General features: G+C 35.8%; 1 protein-coding gene across 2 annotated transcripts; it reads left to right on the forward strand.

Annotated features, from left to right (window-relative positions):
* Nucleotides 1-4,230: 4,230 nt before the first annotated feature.
* On the forward strand, nucleotides 4,231-17,485 carry LOC131152300 (protein SAWADEE HOMEODOMAIN HOMOLOG 1-like). Of its 2 annotated transcripts, none has more exons than XM_058104117.1 (9): nucleotides 4,231-4,469; nucleotides 5,584-5,669; nucleotides 5,811-5,856; nucleotides 6,009-6,147; nucleotides 14,906-14,969; nucleotides 15,698-15,749; nucleotides 16,564-16,707; nucleotides 16,796-16,915; nucleotides 17,064-17,485. In XM_058104117.1, the coding sequence occupies exons 1-9, from the start codon at nucleotides 4,413-4,415 to the stop codon at nucleotides 17,106-17,108; spliced, it is 753 nt and encodes a 250-aa protein (XP_057960100.1). In that variant the 5' UTR covers nucleotides 4,231-4,412; the 3' UTR covers nucleotides 17,109-17,485. The 2 variants fall into 2 exon arrangements, with proteins under 2 accessions (XP_057960100.1, XP_057960101.1); XM_058104118.1 differs by having other exon boundaries at nucleotides 4,234-4,469; nucleotides 6,027-6,147.
* Nucleotides 17,486-20,257: the final 2,772 nt, after the last annotated feature.

Raw genomic sequence — 20,257 nt, forward strand, 5'->3', positions numbered from 1 at the left:
TGGGATCACAACTGACGTTCAGTACATCTTTCCATGCGCAGACAGATGGACAGTCTGAGAGGACTATTTAGACGTTGGAGGATATGTTGCGGGCTTGTGTACTGGATTTTGGTGATAGTTGGATACGGTATCTGCCGCTTGTCAAATTTGTGTATAACAACAGTTACCAGGCTAGCATAGAGATAGCACCTTATGAGGCACCGTATGGTCGCTGGTGTCGATCTCCGTTGTTCTGGGATCAGGTAGGTGAGCGGCAGGTACTGGGTCCGGAACTGGTTCAGCAGGCCTCTACAAAGGTCGAGTTGATCAGGGAAAGAATTAAGGCAGCTCAGAGTCGGCAAAAGAGTTATGCTGATACTCGTCGTTGAGAGCTGGAATTTGAGGTAGGGGATATGGTTTTTCTTAAGATCGCTCCAATGAAAGGGGTGATAAGGTTCGAAAAGAAGGGGAAGTTAAGTCCTCAGTATATTGGGCCTTTTGAAGTCCTGAAAAGGATAGGTTCGGTTGCTTATCAAGTGGCTTTACCTCCAGCACTATCCAGAGTTCATGATGTGTTTCACGTCTCGATGCTGAGGAAGTACGTGTCGGATCCTTCGCACGTTCTGAGTTACAAACCTCTAGAGATCAGTGAGGCTTTATTATATGAGGAGGTACCAGTACTGATATTAGATCAGAAACTTCAGCAATTACGGACGAGGAAAATACCGCTAGTGAATATATTATGGCGTAACCATGCAGTGGAGGAAGCTTCATGTGAGTTAGAGTCAGAGATATGCTAGAAGTACCCGCAATTATTTTCGAATGGTACGTAGTTATGTATAGTAGTATAGGTGGTATGGTCTTCGGGAGATTTTTGTGTGTGTGTGTGTAATCTTCCGAAGCATCACATTGTAACCCCGGTATTCCTCCGCCATAAGCGAGTGTAGATAATAAATTCAGGCCAGAGCTGCTTTATAGGTGGCTACCAACTCTTCTGTAGGTCTCCGACGTAAGGTAGAGTATGCTTGGTATCAGTTGGTGAATTTCGGGGACGAAATTCTTATAAGGAGGGGAGATTGTAATAACCCAACCCCGAAAAAATAAATAAATAAATAAATAAATAAATAAATAATAAATAAAGAGATATTTTGGAGAAGATATTTTGAAAGGAGATATTTTGAGATATTTGTATATAAATATCTTGGAGGAGATATTTATTTAGATTACTTAAAGGCTAAGTTAAGTTTTATTTTATAAATTCTCTTATTCTCTCTCTCTCTCTCTCTCTAAGATCCTTCATCGTTCGTCGTTTGTTTCGACTATGTTTCGACAATCGAAGGTTCCTGCGTGGATCAAAAGGAAAAACTCTACAACTATAGCGGATCAGATCGTCGTTTTGAAGATTTGCAGGTTTTCCCAAAAAATCAAGGTAAGGATTTGATTCCGATTTCGATTAAGAATTTGTATAGTAGTTGGGATTGCAGTGAGGTAATACTCTGTGGTTTTTAGGTTTCGAGGATCCAAGGTCGTTGTTTTGGACCAAACCATTCGTGTCTTCATTTCCGGGTTTAAGGTAAGGGGATTTGTTTACATCATTTTATATTGAAAATTTAAACCGGTAAAACTGTAGTCTATACTATTATGTACGTTATGATTGTTCATTTGCAAAATTCTACCGGGTAATAGTGTCAATTTAATTATTTTTACGATTTTGGTAAATTTAGGGATTTTGCTTATGATTTCCAAACGTTTTAAAAACTTACCTAGTTGCTTTAAACTACTAGTAGGAGATGCTTGAACCCTCATTTTTCATTTAAATGACTTTTTGAACCGATTACTCCTTAAAGCAATTTTTGACGAAACGAACGTGATATATGCTGTTAAATGAACTTATAATGCAGTGGTATATACAATTATGAACTATAGGAACTAAGGTTCCATTATACTATTTGAAACTATGGAAAATAGGTGCCGGTTAAATACCGAGCTATATATGAAAAAGGGGTTAAACCGAGAGGGTATGTGCCGGTTTATACCTGATGCAATTGTATGAGTTTGCGAAAATACTGAAATTGCACAGGTTGTTTGTTTTATTATAAATTGTATATATGATGAATGAAACCACATTTTGTCACCAAAGGAGTTGAAAAATACTTCTGTAATAGGAGTTGAAAGATACTCTAGTTAGAAGTTGAAAAAGCTTCAGTTATGGGGTTGAAAGATAACCCCTAATGGCAGAGAATATTCCCCAACTGGAAGGGTACAGTGCAACCACACATGTAAATCAGTGTGGATACACATAGATAGTCAGCTAGCAGGAGTAATGAAACCACTGGTGAAATAATAAATAGATGGGGGTAATCGGACTATATATTAGATACTTAACAGTGCGTGCACGAACAAGACATTGTTAGAGTTATCAGTGCACAACTCGTGCCATGGGGTAAAATAGGCATACTATATCATACCAAGCTGGTCGTTGTTCTAACACTCATATACATGATTTAAAAGCTATTATGGGAAATTCATGTGATTTATGTTGATATATCTTTTGCATTTCAGTATTGAAAATGTTCATTTAATGTATCGGTTTTAAATTGAATACAAAATATGGTCACACACTGATTGTAATATCTTTTGCCTTACTGAGAAGTGTCTCACCCCATTATAGAACCATTGTTTTCAGGTCCTTCTGGACGTCGGTCCTAATTGCTTGGAGGGACTGGGGAGTTTGTTTTGAGTTTTGATTACGTAAGTATTTTATTGTGTAATAGACTTATTCGGAGTGCCTTTTTGGAAGATTGTAAGAACTGGTGATGTTCTAAGTATGGACGTTTGTATTTGACGTTACAGTTAGTAAATTCTGGTATATGTCTAATAGGAAATCCCGATGGATGTTTATGTTTTTCCGCAACATTTATATCCCAGTTATGTATGTGTTACACCCGTTTGTCCTTATTTAGGGCGGGTTGTTCGTGCATGTTTATCAGATACAGGTATTCCGTATGTTCGGTAGCCACTTGGGTCCGTGTAAAGGGGTTGTTACACTCTAACTTACAATATTGGCCCATTTTTTTCCTCATGCCTTGGTCTTACATGCTATTTTAGTAATGAGATTTGTGTCTGTGCATGACAGTTGACTTAGATATGCATATTCTAAGTTGTGTTGTACTTAGAACCCCTTTTTTGAATTGTTTTTTTCATTTTAGGTTCAACTTGGCAAATGTTGACTTGTTTTTCAAATGACTTGATTTTATGTGTCATTTTACTTAGAGAGTGGTGTTGTTCTATGCATCTTGATTTAAATATGCATATTTTTAGCTTTGGGTACTTAAAACCCCATTTTGAGTTGGGTTTTTTTTCCTTAGATTCCAACTTAAGATTCATTGGCCTGTTTTCACATGGCTTGATATTATAGGTCATTTTGCTTATGAAAATTATGTTGGTGCATATAGTTTGATTTAAAGGAAAAATTTGTTTTCCTGGAGCAAGGTCAAACTGCTTCTAGATGTTTCGATCCACTTGTACTAGAAAAGACTAAGCGAGGATGTGAGAGGAGAAATTTCAGAAGAAAATATAGAGAATGAGAGTGGTATGAAAGAGAGAGAAAATATGAGAAATTATTCAAAAGGATCTTAGATCAGTCCTTGAAAATCCATATATTTCCCATTCGCTTCATATTGACATAAAAGAAGATCTAAAAAGTAATGATGGAGGCAAAGAGCAATGGAGTGAAAGTTTTTTTAAAAAAAATAAGTAGAGTAAAAAGGAGGTCTCAAAAAGGAATTCAACACTATCTATCAACAAGAGTCAAAATAAGTGGGAATACTTCTCATTATATCTTTGATATGATGTTTTGCTTTAAATCTCCAATTTATCCTCCCTACAACATACTTCTAATCAAAATATGAACCTATCTCTTGGAACGTTAGGCTTTGTATCATAATATTTTGGAACTTCAGCTAATCCTCCTTCCACATTTTCAAAATCCGAGCTTGTTATTGAATCTAATAAACTAGATTTGGCCTAATTATCATATTTTATTCAAAGGCTTTTAGAGGATAAATTTAAATGCTTCACAAAGCAAAATGTAGTATGGTATTTTGAGCTTTTGAGCATGGCTTTTGGCTTTAGAATCCCAAAAAGCCAACCAGAAATGAGTTTGGTCCATTCCAATTGGGTGAGCCTGAGCCGCCCGCCCGTCTGACACAAACCACTTTAAAGCAGCTCTTTCTCAAGCCCAAGCTAAAAAGAGAGAGAAGAAAAAAAAAAACAGTAAACAGAAATTGAAAAGGCGCGTAAAACCCTGCCCTAGAAGTACTTGAAATTTTTTGCTTTATTAGAGCTGGAAAGTCCTTCGATATCAGTGTCATCCTCGCGCAGGGTTTAACTTCAAATTCCAAATAGCAAAGCCCCAGTTTTCAGGACCCTTCATGGATCGTCTTCGCCCTAGAGAGAGAAAGGATTTTTCTGGATTTACAAAGGCCGAGGTACCATAACATTCCTCCCTGCCATCTATTCTTCTTTGCTCTTTTCCCCCACCTTTAAAAAAAAATCTATCTGGGTATTTGTTTAATCATCTGAGTCATGCTGCAGTTCCAAAGATATTGGAGCTCTCAGTTTGATGCGTTCTACATTTTTTTGTTTTGATGGGAATACCATATTGGGTTCTCATTGCTATGCCCTAAATTGCTCAATGATTTGCAGTTACAAGTTGATGATGATTAGCTGTATGCTGTATTCCTGTGTAACAATGGGGCCTTTGGTAGCTTTGCCTCGTTGTTTACCTGTTGGATTTGTCTGTAACTACGGTTTCTGTACCGTGCTTCTTCAAGGCGCATTGTTATATAATATTGTATATCAAATTGGCTTCTTAATTTATAATTGCAGAAGGGTTTCTTATTTGGGCGCATATGGTTTATTCTTTTCTAGAGCAAGTGGTGTAGGAATTGAAATACATGAACATTCTTCTTAATTTTTTTTCCCTGTGGGAAATAGAATTAGGATGGGATTATATGAACTGGGTGATAGTCTTAAAAAATTATACTTCATAATTTTTCCTTCTTACGGCCTTTTCCCCATGTACTATGGCTGAAAATAAACCCATGCTTCTTATTAACTTTGGAATTGTATACTTTCGGTTTATGTATGGCTGATGTGAGAAAAGGTTCGTTTAAAATGATGACATATGATTCACATTTTTATAATGGATACTTCTATGAAATTTCTCAGTGCAATGATACTTTAAATAAGTACATGTCGGGTGGTTATCAATATTTTCTCGCTTCTCTTCCTTTCCCTCCCAAGAACAATGATGGTTATTATTTTAATGAGCTTTGCTTCTTTTGAGTTGATCAGAAGCTACTAAACATTTTATCCTTATCAGGATTCAGGACATTCCTTTAGAGTTGCCCCTTATCAGCAAAATATTTTCATTTATTTCTTGTGGGCTGATGTAAATTTTGTTCTTTTGGCCATTAACAAAATTATATTGGTTTTATGTCATGTTAGTTAGGCACCATCTGTTGAAGGATCTGTCACCGCTCCTTTTCTTCTCAGAGCATTTCACCCCTAGAGATGTGATTTAAGTGTTTCTCTAAACAGGTGGAGAAAATGGAGAAGTTGCTCAGGGAATCAGGAGAACAGTTGCTGAACAAGGAATTTTGTCAAAAACTTGCAAAAAGATTTAAGTAAGTTCCATTACATGTGCTCTGCAAGTTCATTAATAATCTCGTCAAATATATTAATGAATCTTGTAACTCGTTAAGGGCTTGAATCATTTATTCAGTGTAATTGTAATATACTTCTGTTTTGGCATGTCTACCTTGCAGTTGCTCTGTTGGTCGTGCTGGAAAACCTGTCGTGAAATGGATTGAGGTTCTTGTCTTGTCTCTTTGTTCTTTAGTCATTTCCCATACATCCATATGCACACACAAGAAACAAGTATCTTGTTATTACTACTTAGTTGTCTTCTATTTTTCATACTTCAAATGTTTCTTAAAATTTCTACTGTTATTATAAATGTTTAGATACAAAGTTGGTTCCAGGGTAGGCAGCCGGACTGCCCGTCCAAAGAATGTTCTTCACATGATGGCATTAAAACACTGGCTGTTTACCCAGAAGCTCACCCTTCGAATAAAGCACATGAAAGTACAGAAATGCCTAAAGGTACTTTGTTGAATTAATTTTTACTGCTCGTATGTTAGACTAAACACCCAAATCTCTATTGTTAGTGTTCGTTCAAGTGAATTAGATACTGATTGATTTGGATTTAACCTTCCTTTACTCATCACACTAATCTTGTGGTGGGGAGGGAGCACGTTTCCGCTTTCGGAAAGACCCTTTGCTAAGTAATGAAGTTTTATCCACTTCTTTCCCTCGTCTCGTTCGTTTTTGTGCTGAGCAAATTACAGCCATATTTTTGGGGGGGGGTGGGGGGGGAGATTTGGGTAGTCCTTTGATTTCCTGGAATCTTCATTTTAGGAGACCTATTAATGAGAGGGAGATGGAGGAGTTGTCTTCATCCTTCCATCCAATCTTTTGTGAGGGAGGGGTATTCACGCTTGGTTCTTGGTTCATTGGGGAGTGTATTCTTGCAAATTTTTTTTCAATTCTTGATCCATTCTAGTTCTTCATTTCCACTCTTTCCTCTGATTTGTAAGGCCAAGGCTCCCTCAAAAATTAAGGCTTTGCTTGGTTGGTTGTGCTTAATAAAATAAATACAATCAACTTGTTACATATCAAAAGACTCTTGAAGGCTCTTTCTCCTGATGTTTGTGCTCTGTTTCATGGACTCTCAGGCAGCTTCTCATCTCCTTTTACACTGCGACTTTTCTTGGAGGATTTGGCATAAATTGCTTGTTCTTATGGGGCAAAGTTGGGTATGTGCTGTATCGGTGGAAGATTTTTTACCCATTCTTTCACAGATTTTGGCAGAAGGAAGGATTGGGAAGCCTCATGGAGGTGTGGTGAATTTGCAATTTTATGGGGGTTATGGATAGAATGGAACGCATGGATTTTCTCTGGGAAAAAATTCATTTGGGAGTTGGTCTGGGATAAGATCCAGTTCTTAGCATCACTATGGTGTGTTGCTTTTGGTTTTTTAAGAGGAAATAGTTTCCAGGAGATTCAAGGAGATTGGAGGAACATGCTGGCTTGTTGAGTTTTTCTTTTTCTCTGTAGGTTTTTGTTGTATTTTCTGGTTTGTTCCAGATTTTCTTCAGGAAATTTCTCATTCTCTTCCTATTAATATAATTTTCTTTTTCTATCAGAAAAAAGAAGAAGATACTGATTGATTCAATAACTTATGAGGAAATAGTCTTTATTTTTGAATTGCAATGTAAATGAATGCCTCTTTTCCAATAAAGATCATGGATCTATAACCTCAAGTTGAAAACTTTCAGACCTTTTGAGCATGCCATTCAGTCAGCTCAATTTGATTGATAGCTCCAAGGTGAATTCCAAAAAGAATGTGATTAGTGGGAAAGCACATGATGACCTGAAATTTTACAAAAGATGTGGTCCTCATTTAAGTGCAGTGGTGATGTGGACTTCAAAATAAGCAAGGCTACGTGTGCACTTACATTTCTGGCTTTTATTTGGTTTTCTAGGTTTCTAAGAGTGTTTATACTCCTCACTTTGAGCACCATTCCCAGAAGTTGGTGAAAAGGTGACAAGTTTCAAGAATTAAAAGAACATTTATGGAGGCATTGGATGAGGACCATACATGATTGCTACTGTATTCTTTTAGCCCCAGCATCATTTAAGCTTTTTGGTCACAATGTTTTAAAATATGACTAAGCTAGGCAACCTTATGGGAACTTTATGTGTGTCACTGCCTTGGAATATGGAAACAATTTGTTAGAATAAAATAGGCTATTTAAGTAATTATGTGGTGGGAGTGAGGGTATTTTTTTCTTTGTATTTTTCTATTATTAACATATTAGAGGGCACAGCTGTAGCTGTACAAAAGGCTTCAGGAAACTGCCACCAGATTTTTTTCTCTACTTTTCTTCTCTCCTTCTCTTCTCTGTCTCTATCTTTACCACTTGGTATCTGAGCATGACGTCATTTAAATCTGATTTATTTTAGTCGATTTTGGACACTTTGTTTTTCTTTATCTTTCCCTAGTTGGTTCTCAAGTTTAACTGTCTAGTTGGTTTTAGACACCGGCAACTCCCATCATATGAAATGGATTCAACGCCCAATTATGACCCTAGGATAATAAACTCATGACCTTGGTCTTACTTCACCGTCGAGAAACGAAGGAAGATAAAGAATTAATTGGTCAGTTGAATATTCGGGAGCCAAAAACTCATTAATTTGGAGAGTCATTTGTTCCAGATATGAATCAATCTGATTTAGAAGGGAATAACTTGCATCAGTATCTCAATTTCAAATGATCCAGGTTATATGTGGGATTTCCAAAGTTATTAATAGAAGGTAGACCACGAGGAATCGAAGAATTTGATTGGGAAGTCGAATGGCAACAAGATGGGCTTTACCTAGGCTAAGAATGGACCAACTATTAAATCTTGGATAGGTGCTCCATTTGATTTTCCCAATTTCCCATTGAGGCCGAACCTAAACCTGTGCTCGAGAGATAGCTGCCCATACACACACTCTCAGATTCCATGTTGTATCCTTGGTTGGATGCTGTTTGTGTTCGTGGCAGTTTGCTGATGTGAAGTCAGCTGCAACTGGTTTTGGTATACTATTGTTGTTCTGATGTTCCACTGGCTGTTTTGATATTGTAAGTGCTTGTGTTTGCTTGCTTGCAATCTTGTATCAGTTTTTGGTTTGTTTCAATTGGTGTTTGACAACGCTATATCTTGGGACAATAATGGATGGGGAGGCTAGGAACGTTGAGCAATGAGCAAGCCGTCAACACGAGAGTTTTTCCTGCTCTTGTTGTTCCACATTGAAAATTTTTGAGGGAGGGGAGTTTGTCCAAGTTTATAAAAGCTAACTATCTCACTTTTTTTTCTTCAAATTTCTATTATGATAATTAAATTTTTTAAAAAAAGTTAAGAAAATGAGGATGTATTTATTTTATTTAAAATTGAATTTACGAGGAAAGTATTAGTTAAAGAATTTATTTATAAATATATTAATTTTAGTTAAATATTATATATGAATATATATTTTTATGAGATATTTCGGTTCGGTTTTGGGTTGGAAACCTAAACTGAACCGAAAACCGAAATTTTCTATTTTCAAGAGCCGAAACTGAAACCGAAAACCGAAAGACCAAATGAAAACTTATTTCAGTCTGGTTTCAGATTGGTTTTCAATTTTTTTGGTAAATTTTATACACCCCTACTTGCTTGTGCTCGCTTCTAGTTGCTGCCAGCCATAATGTGTTGCCAGGTTGCTTATTAAGTGCCTGCGGTGCTTTGTTGTGATCTACCCTGTTCAATATGGTCCTGTGATTTCTCCTGGAATATTATAACTTAAGTTTTGAACCTTTTCAGGTCTGAAGTTCTGTTCATTTGGCATGTTCATTGTAGTGTATCGGGGATGGTTCTGATGGCCTCCACGGAGAGAGCTTTGTCTGATACTGTTAATGTATAGATCACGACCATCAAATTGGTTAGATCCTCGAATTATTTGTTGTGATACTAGGTGGTGTGTATGCATATTAATGCAAAAGGGAAGTCCAACTATCTGCTGCATTCTCCTCCCCTCAAACTGCGAGGATCGTGATGATTGGATGAAAGAGAATCTTGCTTGTGTGATTGTGGAATAGCATGGATTCACAAATTGCTTTGAATCTGATGTTTCAAAGTACAGCCAAGGCAGTATGACATGATCTTTGTAGAAGCTTCTCGTGAGATGAAAATCAAACTAGTATTTTTCACCTTATAAGAAGTTATTCAAATATGACCAAGAAGGTAGGCCGACAACTGTACTTTTGCACTCTGATGGGTACTTAGGAGGAACGTTATATCTACAACTAGTTAGTAGTTGGTTCTGATGTCAAGATAATTAAGAGGCAACCTGCAGAGTTCTTGGCTGCCAAGTTTTTGTTGGGTTTGAGTCTTTAGCTTCAACCAATTCGCGATCAGATCTTTGCGAGTCAGTCCATACGATCCATGAATGAATCATGTGCTAGGATCCAATAGATCACCAAAGATGGCTTTCAGTCTTCTTTTTTAAAATTCTTCTCATTATAATTCAACCATGGTTAGCGCTGCCTCTAACCATGGAAGCAGAAGTGTTAAAGAGGATGGGGATGAGGTTTTGATGGTGCTTATGGCAGTGGTAGTGTATCAAGACAAGGAGTTTGTTATGGAAATTCTCGCATTTGCACCCATTATGACAAGGAAAATGATCTTTGTTGGGATCTCCATGGGAAGTTTCTCACCAAGGATGATTCTAGTGTTGACACTTTAAATGCACCTAGGCACTCCACTAAGGAGTTGAATGCATCATCCACTGTGTCCCAAGAAGAGCATGGCAATTTGTCCACCTGGTTCAATGACTCCAAACTCAGTCTTCTACATATAGTGCTATTGTGCCCCATTCAAGTACAACTAGGTATCTTTTTCTTCATCTTCCTCGCCATGATTATTGATTCTAGTGCTTCCTCTTGTTTGATAGTTGGTCCTAATTTTTTTGTCTTTGAAACCATTATTTTATTCCCTAAGGACTCTTTCCAACAATTACATCGAATTTTGGTTATTCTTTCATTTCCTTTTTCCTTCATTTTTATGAGCCTAATCTTGAACTTATTATTGATTAGTCAATTAATTAAACCCTATAATTGTTGTATGACCTTCTTCCTTCTCATTGTGTAATTAATCTTTGGTCAAAGAAGAGGATTGGTGAACTTAAGAAGGATGACTATTTCAATGATAGTGATGGTAGGTCTAGTTTTGTTATGCATGTCAATTAGGAAAGCATATTAGGTCATTTTTTTCATCTAGCGTTGTTGCATGTAGTATATCGTTATTTTCTCTTGACCATTCAAATATTTTGGCATTTGCATAGGGTAAAAAATTTAATTGGTCATCAATATTTTATGTCTTTCATGGATGATTTTGTGCGTGATGTGGATTTAAGGGAAGTATGAATTTCTAAATGCATTTACTCATTTAACCAAGAAAAAGAAGTTACTTTATTAAAATTTTTGGATCTGATAATACACTTGAATTTGTTCAAAATGAGTTTGAGTCATTTTGCTTGCCTAAAGGGATTATTCGTCAAACCTCATGTGTATACCCCTCAGAATGAATAATTGAACGAGAAAATAGACATTTACTTGACATAGTATGGTCTTTATTTGTTCACATGCATGTTCCTAATACCCTTTTGGATTGATGCTCTATTACAACCTATTTTTTGCTTAATAGGATACTCTCAATATTTAGTGGGATAAATTCCCTTTTCTATTGTGTGCCCATAAACATTCATGTTTTTTGTTGTGCCTCATGTCTTTGGGTGCACATATTTAGTTCATGTTGCAAATGCTAGTCAGGGCAATTTCTTGCCTCGTGCTGTTAAATGAGTCTTTGCTCAGTATTCAAGAACTCAAAAAGGATATAAATATTATGATCCTCGCATTTATAGGATGGTAGTGTACATGTAACTTTTTAAGTGAAGATATTTCTTTAATGTTGGGCCATCCTTGGATAAATCTATTTTGATTTCATCAATGATTTCTAGTCCTTTCTTGTTTGTTGATCCTCCAATTCCTACCCTTATCCCTCTAGAGAAAACTTTAGCTCCTTTTCCAAATCCATTTGTTTTCGGCCTAGGTCCCAGAGAAACAGTTGAGGGTTTATAAAATGATAGAAGTAGGCACAGACATCACTACCACCATGCCTCTTTGACCCTTATTGTTTCGACTTATGGCTTTGGAGATCCATCCCTATGCGACTTAGATTGCCAATTGTTGATAGGAAAGGTACCTGAACATGGGCTTAGCACCCAGTCCTATTCCTTAGTTGCTTAGATGTGCTTATCATGTTGCTTATTATTTTGTTTCTTCACCTTCCTAGTCCTATGCGGTCTTTTTCCTCGTCTATTTCTTCTATTTGTATCCCTTCCTCACATGTTGAAGCACTTGCTAACATTGGGTGGAAGCATATAATGGATGTATAAATTGATGCCCTAATGACTCAAGAGAGATGGGCTTTGGCGGATCTTATCCCATAATTATCTTCTTGATGACTTTATCAAATGACATAAGACTCGATTGGTTGTCAAGGAGTAGACCCAAACACATGGTATTGATTATTTTGAGACCTTCCCACCTACTTTTAATTTCTTTGTGTGTTGATCTGTTTGGCGATCAATTTTGATTGGTTATACCATTTGGATGTGAAGAATATCTTTCTTGCATGGAGCAACCTCTAAAAGATATGTTGCTGATTGGTTATACCATTTATGGTCTTAAGCAATTTCCTTGAGCCTTGTTTGACAACTTTAGCATGGTGGTCTCCGTATTTGGTTTATCTATTGTGGTCATTCAGTCTTTTTTTGAAAAAAGGATATAGATGTGGTATTTATAGTCGTTTATCATCATCAATGGCAGGGAAGAGAGGGATTGCAGATGTGAAGCAGTCGCTTCAAATAAATTTCAAATCAAGGACTTGGGCACTACCTTGTACTACTTTCTCGGTATTAAGATTGTATGGCCCAATCCAAAATCCCTAGATGTAGATTGGGCTCACTTGGTTGATGATTGAAGTTCTATTGATGCTCATTGCTGGAGGTAATCTTGCTACCTAGCATTGCAAGAAACAAAATAGCGCGGTATCTAGTGCTCAGTAGAGTCCTGCACTATGGCTCATAATGTGAACAAGCTTATGTGGTTGGAGCGTCTTGTCATAAATGGAATTCTTGGTAATTAAGTCCGTAGATATGTTTTGTGATAATCAAGCTGCAGTTTATATTGTTAGCAGCCCCATGTTGGGCAAAGCATATTGAATTCGACCCTCATTATATGAGGGATGCTGTGTTGAAGAAAGTTGTCAGAACTCTGTGAAATCTGTGGATCACTTAAATGATGTTTTCATGAGGGCTTTACTTAAGCTTGTCTGGTCCAATGTTTGTGATAAGCTGGGGTCTGGGGATATTTTATACACCTCTATCTTGAGGGGGAGTGTTAGAAGAGAATAGGGTATTTTGGTAATGCTTTCATGACAGCTCTATATGTGCCTGCCTTTTCTAGTGTTTGTAATGAGCTAGGTTTTCACGATATTTATATGCCTCTAGCTTGAGGAGGAATGTTAGAAGAGAATAGGCTATTTTGGTAATTATTTTGTGTGAATGAGGGTATCCTTTTCATCCATGTGTGTGTTTTTATTATTATTATTATTAGAGGGCAGACCTGGAGCATGTGCAGCCTCATGCTTTTTTTTTTTCCCTCTTTCAGTTGACAAATTTTAAAATGTGCAGAGTTCTCAATTGTTTTGAATGGGCAATTAACATGTGTTAGAAAAATCTCAAAAATAAGAGTTCAGGTTTTATTTTCAAGATTCAACTGAAACATTTTTTCAATTTCTTAATGCAAGATCTTTAGTGTAAAATGGAGTGTTGAGAAGTTTGGCTAATTTTAACTAGGTTGAACTTTGCAAAATCTTGAAGAGGCAGGAGACTAAACAAGTGGGTGGAGGTCCTCCCCCCAACCTTCTGCTCATTTCTGTTTTAAATTTGTTGTTAGGAGTTAGGACCATATTTTTGCAAAATTGAAGGGTGTAAACTCGACAGTTTGACAAGTATGAAACTGTGATGTAGGATGCTTTCACTTGACACTGCGTTGGTCACTTATAAACATGTCCACCATTATTTTATTCTTAGATGGACGACTGGTCTTCTTATATTGGTACTTGAACCCAGTTGTGTCATCGTTTCTACCTTTATGACGCTTTGATGTAAATTTGCACTGGTTATATTGCTTAACAAAGCCAACGTAATTTTTTTTTTTTTAGTTTTTTGTTGGTTTGAAGCACATAAAAAAAACACACGTGGTTGAATTCTTATTTCTAGATTCAGGGGAGTTGCTGTTTCTATGACTGCACTAATTGTCAAAGTACAGCACTTGCCCTTCTATTTGGAGGCCTCAAATGAGGTATGGACCTCTGCATGCCTCTTTCCTCTATTATGTACATTTCTGGATCCTTGGCTTGCCTGTGCCCTAGTGCTTAAGTTTTGTATGCCTTTTTTATTGTCAAAGTTAGCATTTGCCCTTCTAATTGTAGTCCTCAAATGAGGTATGGGCCTCTGCATGCCTTTTTACTCTTATGTACATTTCTGGATTATTGGCTTGCCTGTGCCCTATGGCTTAAGTTTTATTTGCCTTTTGTTCAACCTTTTGTGCAAAGGATTTTATGGTTAGTTTACGTCTTTTGCAAGGTAATCTTTATGATAATAACAAACTTAGCTTCTTCGAGGTGCATATGTACTTTCTCTTTGGCTCTTTGCCTATTGATTGACAGCCTAAGCTACTCTAGCTTTTTTGATTGGAACATGTAATCTATTCTATTAGATTCTCGTGGACTGCCTCCTGAGTGGGAGATCATAGGTTTTCTTCCCTTTAATTGATGTGACAATTTTCTTAATGTTCGTCCTCATGTAAATTGTTACTCTGTTGACTGGATCACATACACTCAACTGTTTTCTCTTTATATTTTGATTAACCTAGAAAGCTATATTTAAGGGTAAGGCTGCATCTTTTTCCTGGTTCTCAAAATCTTGTTAGCTTATGTTTTCTGCAAAATGTTCACTCTTTTCTTGCTTGTTTGTTTCTATTTCTACCCAACTAGTAAACTACTCTGCCCCCAAGTTTTCTGGTTGATAATTGCCAGATCATTTTTGTGGCAGGTAAAGCTTATGGTTACAGAAATTATACAGTTTTGCTAGCTTTTGTGGAGAAAGAGATGTAATTTTCCCAAGTTGTTATGATGTTTGTTCAAAGCAGGAGAAACAGTCCCTGATCTTTCAGAGTTAGAATTTGAAGCTAGGTCATCAAAAGATGGAGCATGGTAAGCATAGAGATGCTAAACAAGAAAGGTGATCCTTTTTTTTTGGGTGCTGGGACAAGGTGTTGGTAACTGCAGGGAATATTTATTGTTTAGCCAGTTCATTAGCACTTCAAAACTACCTTACCATACGTATTTATATATAAGTAGAATAGAACTCCTATATTGCCTGGAAAACAAAGTTCCAATACTAGTTCTGCCATAATCTGGTGAAGTCACAACCAACCTAAATGCCATGTCGATGAAGATAATAGAATTTTAGCCAATACGATTTGCAATTACTTTATTGTTGCAAACTTGCAGTAAGCTTTATTCACTCAGTGTTTGTTGCCTCAACTGAAATGATTTCCAGATCTGCCTCTTCACATTTTTATTTTTGAAAAATTCTTTTGGTTGATGTAATTATTGCATACTATTCCAGCGTGAAATGATACCAAATTTATGAACCATCATGAGACACCTTCCCAAAAGAAAAATGTTAAGGAGTAGAGACTGATATTAATTATAATTTGATTATTTCCCCCATGGCTGGCCCTCAATCCACCCCATTTTTTACTCATCGCCCTATATTTTGAAACAACAAAAATTTTCATAAATACGAAAGCTAACTAAGAAACTGTAGGCGAAAATGAGGCTTCCCAGTTCCGAATCAGAAAAGGCAGCGTATATTGAAATAATAGATTTCTTTTCACTGATTCTTAAATGGACACCTAATGGTTCTGGCTTTACAGGTACGATGTTGATACATTCCTTGCCCACAGATTTGTTAGCTCAGGTGAACCTGTAAGTAGTTAAAATAAATGCACCTCTCCATTCCTATTTGTACTTCACTAGAAGTGGTTTCCTTTTCTTAGGTCAACTTATTGCTATTAGTACTTCTATAGGTTCATTAATTAAATTTGTATTTTCATGAATAGTAGTTAATGAAGAGCACGCTGGTTTTGCAATAGTTTATTGTTTACAGTAGCCGATCTTTCCTTCTCTCCACCTGTTTTCTTTATTTGCCTTTTGATCTGGAAGTGATTTGTATGGATGCCATGTGGTGTGCTAGTGATTGATCATGTTATGTTCTTTCTTCTACAACTGAATACTCAAGTTTGCCTCCAGGATAATCCAATTGGGCTTAATGCATGACCTAAGCAGTCTCAGACTTGATTTACTTGGGAATGCTTACTATTATTGTACAATTGTCCATTGTATGGTAATGGCTACTGCCTTTACTGCGTTAGGGATTTTCTTAGGTCTCATGGATGAGAGATGATAATTGGATCCTGGTTGTTATTGGAGCCACGCTCATCAAATTAATTTTGCTGCAAAATGAGTCGACTGTTTTGAGTAGAATGGCCAATTAAAGTTTCTGCTGAGTCAGTTGGAACTTGGAAACTTAAGTTGAAGATATTATATTTATTAGCACCTTTTTACGTGGAATTTTTTTCTTCTTCTTGTTTTCCACCTTCAATAATGATTGAGATACTTGCTGCTTTCACTCATAACTTTGTTATTGATTCTATTATAAAAATTAAAAAAAAAAAAAATACTACAAATAGAATACACTTGAAGGTCAAAATTCACAGCCTGATATATTATTTCATTACAGGAAGTTCGTGTACGGTTTGTTGGGTTTGGGGCTGAGGAGGATGAGTGGGTAAATGTAAAAGCAGCCGTACGGGAGCGTTCTCAACCCTTGGAGCCTTCAGAATGTCAAAAAATAAAAGTTGGAGATATTGTACTCTGCTTTCAGGTAATTTTATGTTTATTGTTATAGTCATCCTGATAATTGCCCATCCTTTGTGAACAATTTGCCTTCAACTGTCTGGATAATGTTTCAGGAGAGGAGGGATCAAGCAATATATTACGATGCCCATGTTCTTGAAATTCAAAGGAGAATGCATGATATAAGAGGCTGCAGATGTTTGTTCTTGGTTCGATATGATCATGACAACAGTGAGGTGAGGCTTATTTATTTTTTAATTTTTGGTCTAACACGACAGCTTTCTTTGAATTCACTGTGTTTGTTATGACTCATATCGAAGACAATAATTTTATGGTGATAGTAGGAATCCTAACGCTCTTGCATGCGCTTATTCATCTGTGCAGGAAAGAGTTCGGTTGAGGAGGATATGTTGCAGGCCGACCTATTAAGTATCTTTGTTTAGGTTGATGCTTTGATTTATCTACTCAAAATCCTGGGATTTTGCTCGGTTGGATAGGAGGGGCAGGCATTTTGGTGGAGGGATACATTGCAGGGAGGCCCCTGCGTGTGTGTGATTGATTGATGAGACTCTGCAACAGGCAGAGACACATGTATACTCTGCTGACGCAGTTTTTAGAATGTAGTCTTATTTTTGGTCCCAGATGGAATAGAATGGAATGGAATGGAAGGGGGTATGCATCACCGGAGCTGCAGTTATGTATGGTCTGATCCTGACTTCCAATTTTGCTGGTGCGAAGGCATGAGGGTGTAGCACTTATAATAAATATGTTTGATCTGGTAGAATCGTTGGTTTCATTTTCTTGAATATTTTGCTCTTTTGTCTTTTGTGTTTTTTTTTTTATTTTTTTCCCAGGAACAATATCCAATCTCCATATTGATAGGTGGGCTCATGGGTAACCCAGTTAGCCCCAAGAGTTCTTCAACGACCAAAGCAACTTTGGTCTTAAGCTTAGGTATAAGTGAGCATTGGCTTTAATTAACTTGCCAAACCTGTCAGACCAACCATTGATTTTCAGTGGTTTAGATTGATTTTACCTTGAACGTTGTTGAAACTTGATTTAAATCCTTTTCTAAAATCTATTGGAGGTAGGGTGCCAGAGCCCGCATGACCTGAATTTATTTAGATACTGTTTGGTTCACAATCAGAGTATGAGCTCACTGGAATTGGAATGTTAGATACCTCTCATGTTTGGTTTGATACAGAATTAGTATTTGATATTTATATAGGCATAGGAATTAGAAAATCTAGTTAGTATAAAAAAAATAATTCAATATATTTAATATAAAATAATAATATTATAAATATAATTATTATATAATATTATTTTTATTAAACTATATAAAAAATAATTTTTATAATAAAATCATTTTGATGATCATATATTTAATTATATTTTATTTTAAATATATTGTTAATATTACATTTTATAAGGATTATATTTCAATATGTACATTAAATTTAAATAAAATTCTTATATATTATAATGCTAACATAATTTATTATTTTACGTAAAATAATAATATAATAGAACTACCAACCATGGCATTATATTTTATTACATTTTTTAATATTTTATTCTATTTTTTGTATATTATATAATTAGTAAAATTTATTATAATATATTTGTATTAATGATATTAATAATTTTAATTTTATCTTGTTTTAAGATTCTACATAATAATATAATAAATAAATAAATATACTATAGTCACATCATAGTATTTTATAATTTGCTACTATTCTATTACTTTTTGTGGTATAATACTAATATATGATGTAAATATTAATAATAATGATTAAAATATTTTTCTATTACAATGTATAATAATATTTTTTTATTTTTATATAATATATATTTAATTATATTATATATAATATCACATTATAATGTGTGCCTGTGTATATTTAATATATAATAGTATTCTCTTTTTTTCTATATCATTATTAAAATTTATTATGTATTTATAATTAAATAATAGTATAATAAATTAAAAGTATATTGTAATATTTTAACATCTAATATTATTCTATTTTTTTTTATATATTGTAATGTTACTATATATTAATATTAATTTTAAGATTTATGTAATACATAATACATTCTATTACATAAATTATAATATTATAATAAGTATTGTGTTTCTCAAAAATCAAGATTTAAATCTAGATTAAAAAGGAGAATTCCATTCCTACATGAAATTAAATATCCAAGTAATACTACTGTAAAACAACCATTAGAAATGGTAGTTAACCTTGCAGATTTTAATTCCAAAAGTTAATTCCCAATTACCAAATGCCATCTCATGCAAGGGGCAATGTTTTACAAATAATGATATCATTACACCAATACATATGCAAGGAGCATAAACCTAATCTGTGTTTCACAAACCTCAATTTCCTCTGTGAACACCAAATTTAGAAGTCTCTGCAATTGGACTTTGCACGTCTTTCAAATAACATGCAACAAAAAGCATGAAAAATAAGTTGGTGCTCTGTAACAAGCTTTCCTCATCTGAAACATACCAATTATATGTTTATTTATTCTGTAACATTACATCCATACCATTCCAACTTAATTAAAGATCAATTTTTAGATGCACAACATTAATCCAAACTCTCAAAATTTGTGTAGCTTCAAATTTGAATGCAATTTAAAGCCTCATGGTTAGAGTATCAACTTGGTTTTCAGCTTCCGGATAAAACCTACTAAATTAACCCATGTTCATCCTTAAAAGAACTTCTTAACATAAAAATTCCACATCAGGTCCAGCATAATATTATTGGGTGGGGGTAGGCTCGCAGTTATCAGTTCTGCATTTCAGAGTTCGGACTAGGGGTGTACAAAATTTACCAAAAAATCGAGAATCGGACCGAAACCGAACCGTTTGAAGCTTCGGTTCGATTTTTTGGTTTCGGTAATCGGTTTCAGTTTTGAACATATAAAAAATAGATTTTCAGTTTTGGTTTCGGTTTCACTCAAAAACCGAACCGTAAAAACCAAAAACCTACTTTAATTTTAAAATAATTATATCCTAAGAACTTTGATTACAAGTGCATGTGGGAAAAAAATTATGCCTACATTATTTTTTTAATTTAAATTATTGGCTTATACTTTGTCAAGGAGTGAGGAAGGATTTTATAAAAGAGGAATGAGAACCAAAACTTCCCATTTTGGCCATGTCGGATGAGTGCTATTGGAAAGAAGGACCGAACCAATAGCATCCTGCAACAGTGCTACTACCAATCTACCATAGCAAGCAAGGCATCATCTTCTCCATCTCACGCTCACACAAACACACACAGCAGGCAACGCACAGCAACTGCAACACCCACATCTCTAGTAACGCCCACGCTCACGTTCACACAGACACGCAGCAACGCCCACGCTCACACTCACACAGAAACACATAGCAACTGCAACGCCCACATCTCCAGTTCTCCACGCCCACACTCACACTGTCACACACAAGCACACAGCAACGCCCACGCTCACGCCCGTCGCCCACGCCAGTCGCTCATGGTCACGCCCACGCTCACGCTCACACAAACACACATAGCAATGCCAGTCGCTCACAG

This window comes from Malania oleifera, chromosome 3 (genome assembly GCF_029873635.1).
Source record: "Malania oleifera isolate guangnan ecotype guangnan chromosome 3, ASM2987363v1, whole genome shotgun sequence".
Classification (NCBI taxonomy): domain Eukaryota; kingdom Viridiplantae; phylum Streptophyta; class Magnoliopsida; order Santalales; family Ximeniaceae; genus Malania; species Malania oleifera.